This window comes from Syngnathoides biaculeatus, chromosome 18 (genome assembly GCF_019802595.1).
Source record: "Syngnathoides biaculeatus isolate LvHL_M chromosome 18, ASM1980259v1, whole genome shotgun sequence".
In the NCBI taxonomy this organism is placed as follows: domain Eukaryota; kingdom Metazoa; phylum Chordata; class Actinopteri; order Syngnathiformes; family Syngnathidae; genus Syngnathoides; species Syngnathoides biaculeatus.
Genome location: NC_084657.1, coordinates 19,109,537 through 19,119,818, shown reverse-complemented (window position 1 = coordinate 19,119,818; position 10,282 = coordinate 19,109,537). Strand labels below are relative to the sequence as shown.

At 41.4% G+C, this 10,282-nt stretch overlaps 1 protein-coding gene across 6 annotated transcripts; it reads right to left on the bottom strand.

The window, feature by feature from the left end:
- Positions 1–24: 24 nt before the first annotated feature.
- adad2 (adenosine deaminase domain containing 2) lies at positions 25–8,612 on the bottom strand. 6 transcript variants are annotated; one of them, XM_061804000.1, is made up of 12 exons: positions 8,488–8,612; positions 8,126–8,209; positions 7,721–7,829; positions 7,513–7,624; positions 5,699–5,773; positions 4,981–5,109; positions 4,713–4,863; positions 4,460–4,630; positions 1,443–1,651; positions 1,131–1,365; positions 382–514; positions 25–316 (listed from the first exon to the last, which is right to left on the bottom strand). In XM_061804000.1, the coding sequence occupies exons 2-12, from the start codon at positions 8,203–8,205 to the stop codon at positions 206–208; spliced, it is 1,515 nt and encodes a 504-aa protein (XP_061659984.1). In that variant the 5' UTR covers positions 8,206–8,209; positions 8,488–8,612; the 3' UTR covers positions 25–205. The 6 variants fall into 6 exon arrangements, with proteins under 6 accessions (XP_061659984.1, XP_061659987.1, XP_061659986.1 ...); XM_061804003.1 differs by having other exon boundaries at positions 4,713–4,809; XM_061804002.1 differs by having other exon boundaries at positions 7,763–7,829.
- Positions 8,613–10,282: the final 1,670 nt, after the last annotated feature.

Genomic DNA, 10,282 nt, shown 5'->3' with positions numbered 1-10,282 from the left:
TCATAAAGTGCAACACAACAAAACTGTACGTCACAACACTTTTATATAGATGTTGAACCACACTCCAAACTATAACAATGCAACATTAAACAATGTTTACCATAAGACTGAAAAAATAAAATAAAAAAAATGGAATATTTTTTTTCCACACAAAAACAGAACTTTTACGACTGAATGCACAGAACAACTAAATGCGATGAACTGTTCAGATACAAAAGCAGTCCACGAGCTTTTTGCCGTTGCAGGGACCGGCACCGATGCTCTGGAAGTGCTGCCTCACCAGCTCCTTGGCGGTCTGGTAGACGCCCGCTTCCATCTGAGACACACACACACACACACACATTAGCCTGTAGAACTCTGCAGACAAAGTTTGATACACACCTTAACCCCGTGGTAGGTGGGGAGATCCAGCAAGTCGCTGTGTCCACTCAGTTTAGCCACTCGTTGGAAGAAACTGTAGAGCGCTCTCTTGCACATCCTGCTGGAGAAGCCGGGCCCAGTCACGGAGGGAGAACTGCAAAGAGTGACAAGGCTTGTTGTTTCGCTATTGGCCCTTCACACTCTCGCCACTATGTGGTCTCTCTAAACACAAACTAGCAAGTGTTGTGGTCTTTTATCATTCTACTCCCCTATTTTCTGTCTGCTACCTTTCCAAACTCATTAGGTGATTTAGTATTGCCTTTTATTCACCCCCCCCACGCACACGCACACACTAGCATGTGATGATGCTTCATGCTCTATTTTCGCTTTTCTTGACTAACTGTGGTTGTCATGCAAATTTTGTAGTACAGCTTTTGTGTTTTTCTAGAAAAAAAAAAACATGAGCAGCTGATGCTGACTCACTTTATTAGGTGTCTTTTTTTGTTGTTTTTTCCCCTCATCTATCCGCTTCAAGGAACATGCTAGCAGATATTGCTTTTTTTTTTTTTTGGTCTGTTCTCTTTCCCCCTCAAAGAACTAAGCAGCATCTTTGTTTCTGCTTTTGTTGTTACAGTATGGAGTTCGTCCCCTCTCCATATACCACATGTTTGTGTCCCCCTTTCAAAGCACATTCTAGCAGGTGTTTTTCCATTTTGTTCTCCAAAACGTTTAAGCAACCCCTGACACAAAACGATACATCCTTGCGCTACCTGTCGTCGATGAAGCCTTTACTGCTGTCCAATACTTCGATGTCTTTGTCTCCGAGGCACCAGTTGACGCTGAGGACGTCCTCCCCCAGCGACACCCGGATGGGCTCAATGTCTTCGCAGCACAGAAAGATGGTCTCATATCTCTTGTACAACGGCGGCAAGATTTCCTCCCAGCCGTCGCCCAGACACTTGTTGGCGATGTCCGACAAGTGGCGGGCATACACCTTCTTGGCTCCTGCGTCGACATGACAACCTCAGAACTTAGCCCCGACTTGACTTTATCATGATGTATCAGCGTGACGACAGCATTACCGAGCACCACGCTTGTGATATAGAGCGGCTGGACGAAGTGGCTCAGCAGAGCGCCCTGCACCCCGACCACGGTCCACAGACACAGCTTGTCGGTGCCCGACAGGCAGCATACTTTGGTCGCCCAGTGAATCGGCTTGAGTTGGGCGGCGGGCACCAGCAAACCCTTCGTGTGATAATGCAGCTCCACACAAGGGTTGTGATCGTACCTCCTAAAGATGGTGACAAATGGCGCTTTCATTTACTTCACAGTATGAAATAATAGGGATAGGTATGCGTTTGAGGTATCTAAATTAACTCATTAATCAACAACTGATCGATTAAATTAATTGACAGGTATATTGACAATCTATTAATTGTTTTAGAGCCATTGTTTAACATTAAATGTTCCAATTCAGCCTCTCAACCGTAATTATTCTCTTATCTTTTGGACTTAATTAACCCATTTATCGGCAAGGTGGCAATTTTTTTGCCTTATTGAGATAAAAGTCTCCTAAAAGGCCACAATCAAGGAAATAACACTTCTTTTTCGTTTATGGTTAAGTTATATGATCATTTTACTAATTTATAATCTCGTCTCAAAAAAGGGCTAAATCAAGCCTCGCCTTCTTCTTTTCCTTCATACGGCGGTTCACAAACGGCTATACAGATACACATACAGATTCTGCACACAAGTGTGATATGTAACACAAAAATAGGAAACTGTCAATGACGAATTCGTCTTTGGGTTATAATATATTATGTGGCTTCTCGGTCTTCCTCTGACTCCGGAAAGATCTCGCGCTAATATCGATGGTTTCTCCATCGATATGCATGGAAATACCATTGAAATACCCCTCGCTGAAATACTTGAAGCCTTGCTGTCTGCTTTTCAACGATATTTCACTGTTAGCTAAGAATGCGGTAAATCGGACAGTTTCGCTCTATTCCTTTCTTGCTGCGCTGATATTTTTGCTAATTGTTTGTCTGACGTCAGCGCACGTGGCGTGATGTCACTTCAGGAGGCGTGGTTAAGTGCCCTGTACGGAGGGGTCAATTGGCATTTCCACCCATTTTCTCACGTTATGTACCTCACCAGTAATAAAATCAAGCAACTTATATAATAGTCAGTTTGATTTATTCAGAAAATAGTTATTCGTAGACAGTTTGAATCATCTGATGAAGTAGATCTCGATTTCAGTTTGGTGAGTACATATCAATCATACCATACCAATCACTGTACAATTCCAACATTTTGCAATAAATGTTAATTCAAAATACATTTCTGTCTCATTGATTAAATAATTGATCAAATAGTTTCAAAAAATATTTGATGTTTGATAGCTAATGCTGCCACTAACAATTATTCAAAGTATTTACTCTTGATTTTTTTGTCAATCAATCAATTAACCTAGAGTTGAAGAGGCAAGCGCGACTGACAAGGAAGTGGCAGCGATTAGCAAGGGGTTAGGCACTGAACAGAAAGAAAAATGGAAAGACAGTTGGTCCTGATGACATACCAGTGGAGCAATTTGGAGAGGTCGCTGTGGAGTTTTTGACCAACTTATTCAATAGAATACTAGGAGGAGAGAAAATGCAGAAAAAAGTGCTAGTCCCCATTTTTAAGAACAAAGACGATGTTCAGAGCTGTGGAAAATATAGAGGAATAAAGATGATGAGCCACACAACGAAGTTATGGGAAAGAGTAGTGGAGACTAGACTCAGGACAGAAGTAAGTATCTGCGAGCAACAGTGTGGTTGCATGCCTAGAAAAAGTGCCACAGACGCATTATTTGCCTTGAGGATGCTCATGGAAAAGTACAGAGAAAGTCAGAAGGAGCTACATTGTGTCTTTGTGGATCTAGAGAAGGCCTATGACAGAGTACCAAGAGAGGAACTGTGGTACTGCATGCGTAAGTCTGGTGTGGCAGAGAAGTATGTTAGAATAGTACAGGACATGTATGAGGGCAGCAGAAACACGGTGGGATGTGCCGAAGGTGAGTCAGGAGAATTTAAGGTGGAGGTGGGACTCCATCAGGTATCTGCGCTGAGCCCCTTTCTGTTTGCGGTATTAATGGATGACGTTAGACTGGAATCCCCTTGGACCATAATGTTTGCAGATGATATTGTGATCTGCAGTGAAAGCAGGGAGCAGGCGGAGGAACAATTAGAAAGATGGAGGCACGCACTGGAAAGGAGAGGAATGAAGATTAGCTGAAGTAAAACAGAATATATGTGCATGAGTGTGAGGGGCAGAGGAGGAGGAGTGAAGCTCCATGGAAAAGAGATAGCGAGGGTGGGTGACTTCAAATACTTGGGGTCAACAATACGGAGCAATGGAGAGTGTGATAAGGAAGATGCTGAGGTTCTCGCTCAGAATGAGCAGTTTGGATAGGATTAGAAATGAGCTCATTAGAGGGACAGCCAAAGTTGGATGTTTTGGAGACAAGGTTAGAGAGAGCAGACTTAAATGGTTTGGACATATTCAGAGACGAGAGTGTGAGTATATTGGTAGAAGCGTGCTGAGGATGGAGCTGGAGCAAAAGAGCGAGAGGAAGACCAAAGAGAAGGTTTATGGATGTGGTGAGTGAAGACATGAGGGCAGTTTGGGTTAGAGAGGAAGATGCAGGAGATAGGCTAAGATGGCAAAAGATGACACGCTGTGGCGACCCCTAACGGGACAAGCCGAAAGGAAAAGAAGAAGAATCAATTAACCTAAAAAAATTCCAGAATTGAAAAAACATTCTGAATTAGTAACTTGTTTTGTCTGTAATGTAACAAAATGACCAAAAATGTTGATTTCCAAATTAAAAGTCGATGTTCAAATTGTGTTAATTTGATGAACACAGAGATAAGACTGCTTTCATTTTTATTGTTGAGGCTCAAATTGAAGGATTCGGATAATTAAGTTAAACAAGATCCTTAATGATTACTCCATTATCAAAATGGTTGTCGTTTAATATGATCTATTGGCTGTTGATCAATTGTTGCACCTCGAGTGCTAGTCCAAGTATGCTTCCGTTGTCTGAACACATTTGTACCCCAAGTTGAAGTTCATGGTCGCTCCTTCAGGACACTGATTGGTGTAGAGGTGCAGGCTGGTTTTGGCTTTGAGCTGAAGCTGCGGCCCGGCTGCGCATGACTCGAATATGCTCAGACTTTTGGCCTGAAGGTCGGTGTCAAAGAAGAGCAGAAGCTGCTTGTAGAGGAACCTGAAGACAAAGACGACTATGCCGTCACCTGAATAGACGTATAACTGACGAGGAGGGTTTGCTCGTGATGATGTCGGTGTACCTCTGCAGTGCCCGCTTGGCGACGATCATGGCGTGACAGTCGTGCATCATGGTCCCATTGAAGCAAAGCCAGCTGGTGCAGCTGGAGCGGCCGGATCCTAATGCAACCACCTGGTAGAAATCGCATGCGCGTCCCGATGTGTCTGTCACCTCTATGCAAAGAAGCGCGTAAAATTGTTGCAGCGGAACTGCCAATGTTTGCTTTTGGGGGTTCCACTTCTAACCTCTGATGCAGTTCATCCCAAAGACAAGAGTGTGAATAGCAGTACCTGTCACGAGGACAAACGCTGCCATGTGGTTCCTGCAGTCGAAGAAATGTGGACTCATTTTCAGGAGGCTGTCAAATTTGTCACTGCTTATTGCGGTCACGTGCTTTTTGTGGAAGTCCGTGTCCCAAACTAAACCAAAGGATCAATCAACTCACTAGCCACAATATTAGGTACATCAACACAAGCTTACAGTATTTCACAAATTCTGCCTAAAGAGACAAGAAAATGTTACGTTTTGCGTAACACTGACTGGCACAGATTTTTTTTCATTTTGTGTGGTACTACTGCACTGCATCATTCTGAATGTGGTTACTAGTTGGAATTGCTTATATTTTGGTAGGTCTATAATTTGTGTTTTTGCTCACAATCAGGTTGATAAGAGTCTCAGGGGAAATAGAGTAACCTTTGGTGAACAAAGGACTGATTTGGATCACCTGTGGGTGGTTCTCTACATATAAATGTCAATACTTAGAAAATTAGATATTTGAGGTTTTTACATTTATTAGACGAAGAGTGTTGATTAATACTTGTGGGACAGTCAATGTTAAAATATTTCTTAAATATTGTCTGTACAAATGTAGGTTCTACCACGGCAGCGAGAGTTTGAACAGGGACTAAATGGTTTTAAAAATACTCGATTCTGACAGGAAAACATCTGTGTGATGCAGAACATAACTTCACAAGGTAAGAATAAGTCATTTATGAACAGGCACTGAACCTGAATGTGGTGAGGATGAAGAAGTTAAAGGAGTTTCCGTTTTAGTGAAATCCCGGTCCAGGTCAGCGGTATCGGCTTCAAACAAATGCAGAGAGTGTGATGATTAATAGGGACGTTATTAAACAGAATATGAGGCCTGTCCTGATACGATGAAGAAAATAATTATTTGAACACCCTGCTATATTGCAAGTTCTCACACTTAGAAATCATGGAGGGGTCTGAAATTTTCATCGTAGGTGCATGTCCACTGTGAGAAAGAGAATCTAAAAAGAAAAATCCAGAAATCACAATGTATGATTTTTTTAACCATTTATTTGTGTGATTCAGCTGCAAATAAATATGTGAACACCTGTGAAAACCAATGTTAATATTCGGTACAGTGGCCTTGGTTTGCAATTACAGAGGTCAAACATTTCCTGTAGTTGTTCACCAGGTTTGCACAGACTGCAGGAGGGATTTTGGCCCAGTCCTCCACACAGATCTTCTCTAGATCAGACAGGTTTCTGGGCTGTGGCTGAGAAACACGGAGTTTCAGCTCCCTCGAAAGATTTTCTATTGGGTTTAGGTCTGGAGACTGGCTAGGCCATACCAGATCCCTGGTATGCTTCTTACGGAGCCACTACTTGGTTTTCCTGGCTGTGTACTTCGGGTCACTGTCGTGTTGAAAGACCCAGCCACGACCCATCTTCAATGCTCTGACTGAGGGAAAGAGGTTGTTCCCCAAAATCTCACAATATATGGCCGCGGTCATGCTCTCCTTAATACACTGCACCCGTCCAGTCCCATGTGCAGAAAAACAGCCCCAAAGCATGACGCTACCACCCCCATGCTTCACAGTAGGGATGGTGTTCTTGGGATGGAACTCATCATTCGTCTTCCTCCAAACACGCTTAGTGGAATTATGACCAAAAAGTTCAATTTTGGTCTCATCTGACCACAAAATTTTCTCGCATGACTCCTCCGTATCATCCAAATGGTCACTGGCAAACTTAAGACCAGTCTTGACATGTGCTGGTTTAAGCAGGGGAACCTTCCGTGCCATGCATTATTTCACACTATGACGTCTTTGTGTATGACCAACCTTGGAAACGGTGGTCCCAGCTATTTTCAAGTCATTGACCAAGTCCTGTCATGTAGTCCTGGGCTAATTCCTCACCTTTCTAAGGATCATTGAGACCCCACAAGGTGATATCTTGCATGGGGCTCCACTCTGATTGAGATTGACCGTCATTTTAGCTTCTTCCATTTTCTAATGATTGCTCCAACAGTGGACTTTTTTTCACCGAGCTGCTTGGGAATTTTTCCGTAGCCCTTTCCAGCCGTGTGCAGTTGTACAATTTTGTCTCCGGTTTCTTTGGACAGCTCTTTGGTCTTGGCCATGTTACAAGTTTGAGTCTTACTAGTGGACAGGTGTCTTTATGCAGCTAACGACCTCACAGAAGTGCATCTGATTCAGGTTAATACACGGAGTGGAGGTGGACTTTTAAAGGTGGACTAACGGGTCTTTGAGGGTCAGAATTCTAGCTGAAAGGTGTTCAAATACTTGTTTGCAGCTGTATCACACACATTGTTGGAAAAAAAAAAAAATCATACAATGTGATTTCTGGATTTTGCTTTTTAGATTATCTCTCTCACAGTGAACATGCACCTATGATGAAAATTTTAGACCCCTCCATGATTTTTAAGTGGGAGAACTTGCAATATAGCAGGATGTTCAAATACTCATTTTCTTCACTCTAAGCGTCAGAGGTAAAATGTGACATAACTGAGCTTAACAACAACAACAACTGTAAATATGGACAGTATATAAAGACCTTTGACAATCTCCGGATCTTTGGTTTGCTGCACAATGAGCTCTTCATCCAAGCTGTCAGCATCAGACATATTGGACAGACTGAGGATTCCTAGCTGGTCTGGGATGTGATTCTCAGAGAAGCACATGAGAAGTTAGTTTTGACATTGAAAAATTAACAAGAACTTAAAACAGTATATAAAGTTTTATATTTCTATCTCTATATATACCTCAACTTCAACATCATTCGACTCATGCATACTCGCAGGTACCGGGCTGGACTTCCTTTCTGGTTGGAGTGTGCCAGCCTCTACACTCACAAGGTCATCGTCATCATCTCTGTAATTAGGTATACAGGTACATCTGAATCAATTAGAATATGGTAGAAAGTCCTTTTATTTCAGTAAACACTTGGGAAGATACTTGGAGGGGAAATTCCTGCCAAATTTCTAGATTAAAAATATTTTTTATTGATTGTATTACTCTACAGAAAGAAAAAGAAGTAAAAGATACACAAGTCCAGATTGTCCCCCACTTCTCGTCCAAAATCATCTGAAACTGTGGTTCATGCAGTATAATATCTAACTATATTTTCCAGATTAATGGCAGGGCTATCTTTTAAACTTGAAACATACCCTTCAACATCAACCCAGTGCATCCTGAGGGGTTGGATCGACTTTGCCTCGCTCCTCGGCCTGCATGCTGCATCACTCATTTTGCTGTTGACAAGGTAAATTAAAATGTGTTTGATTTCCTATTTTCTGTGCATTTTCTACACAATAATCTAGTCTTATCTTCACTGGTAGTTTTGAATAATTATATTCAAGATGAACACTGCTAGCACATGCAAAACAATTCTGTACTACGGTGTTCAAACAGTAACACCACATCACAACTAAAGCATTCTAATCATTTTAACTTGAACGCTGCATTAGCTTTCAGTCAAATTTAGGTAAATAAGATGTACAGTATCGCATACAATAATGATATACCTCACCAGAGTGTCGTAGTTTATTGACAATATGTGGCGCCAATTTACTAACAGCAACGGTCAAGAAGAAAAAGTAGGGAGTTAATCAACCATCTGTGAGTAAACTGCTCCTTGATTGGCTAAGAATTAACCTGGGGGCTCCAGGGACCAATCAGGTACCGTTTTGTTCCAGGAAAGGAAATGAGTTTACAAAGTTACAACTTTTGTTATTGTTGTTAGTAGTAGTTTATTGGAGTCGTCTATATATGATTAAATGAAGTAAAAATGCATTTTTATGTCTTTTAAAATTCAGAATTTGATACAGGTCTTCATTAAAAATAACATAATACTGTTGCATTAATGGTGTGTCCGCGGAACTCACGAACTCTAGCGCCATCTTGTGTACTCTGACCTGTATTGTATTCTGTACGAGCACAAAAACCAAGTTGATAGCGTCCCCCCCCCCACACATTTTCGCTCATTTCCTTCGCAGATTTCTGTCGGTTAAAAAAAAACGAATAAAAATAACGGTAAAGTTACTCAAAGTGTATTTAAATCAGCCGTCTGTTTTCCTCTTCATTGATACTATTTTTGTATTTGAATGAATAATACATAACAACATGTTTCATTGATATGCAACATCAGCGGCATTCCTTAAATATTTTGGAGCATATTCTGCCAATTGAAGATTATGTATCCACCGCCACCTAGTTATAAATAGCCCTTAAAGTTGATAAAGAATTTATAATCTCTGCAACGAATGTATTATTAAATATTATTTATCTCAGAGGGAAAATCTTGTTGGAAAGTAGAATAACTTGTCATACAAAAAGGTACTTGAAAAAAATACCCATAACCTCAGAGGTATGAGGAAAATGTGCTCATAATGCTGCATTGTTTGATGGTGAAGTGATATCAAATCAAATCTGTATTGGTGCTTCAATGAATTAAGAGTAAAAAGATGCTGCTTGCCATGTTTTATGCATAAAAGAAGTCAATAAGCAAATAGATACAGAATGGTTTGGGGAGTTCCATGAATATGAAATTGTGTATATGAAATCCTCCACACGCAAGGACGCATGAACAAGCATACACTGGGACTGGATGTGCAGCATAAGCAAGAGCAAGGGGCCTTTTTTGCACTCTTGATATGTTCCCTTGAGCACTGTGAAATTCAACACTATTTCGCTTCCGAGAACCAAATGAGGCCTTCGAGTGTGTGTGTGTGTGTGTGTGTGTGTGTGTGTGTGTGTGTGTGAAATCACTCCTGCTGAGGCACAATAGAAAATCTCCCCAGTGTCACCCTCACCTTCTCCCGTCTCTCTGTCGTCTGTTTCTACCCACTCTTCCCCCTTTTTTTCTCCTCTCTCTCTGTTTTCTGATTTCACACCCACACAGATGCTTTAAAGCTCACAGATTTACCACTTTTATTTCTTAAAAAAAAAAAAAAAAAAATCAAGTGGTGAGGGCACAGAGGACAGCGCCGTTTATTGTCACAGCTTTTTTTTGTGTGTCGGAAGATGGCAGATGGAAAATTGTGATAGTGTTTTATTTCAGCATATGTTGTGTGAGAGGCTGCGGTTTCACGTGTGAAAGTAAACACCGCTAGCACGGATGACATTTTCCCCGGCACTTGTCTGACAAATCACAGTATAAATTGATGATACAGGGGGAAAAATGGATTTGTGTCAATCTCTCTCTGCGGTGTTATTCATAAAATATCTGTGTGAAGGTGTGTGGAAGGTAATATTTTCAGTTGTACTTTCTCATCACAGCAAAAACAGCATATCTGTTTTCCACAAACTCTTTTCCTTATGTCTAA

Coding starts and splice junctions, on each gene's coding strand:
- adad2 (XM_061804000.1), bottom strand. CDS start 8,205: ATGAGTGATGCAGCATGCAGGCCGAGGAGCGAGGCAAAGTCGATCCAA. Junction 5,774..7,512: donor AGATCCGGAGATTGTCAAAG/GTCTTTATATAC, acceptor ATTTGTTTGAAG/CCGATACCGCTGACCTGGAC. Junction 515..1,130: donor AAAGGCTTCATCGACGACAG/GTAGCGCAAGGA, acceptor CACTCTTTGCAG/TTCTCCCTCCGTGACTGGGC.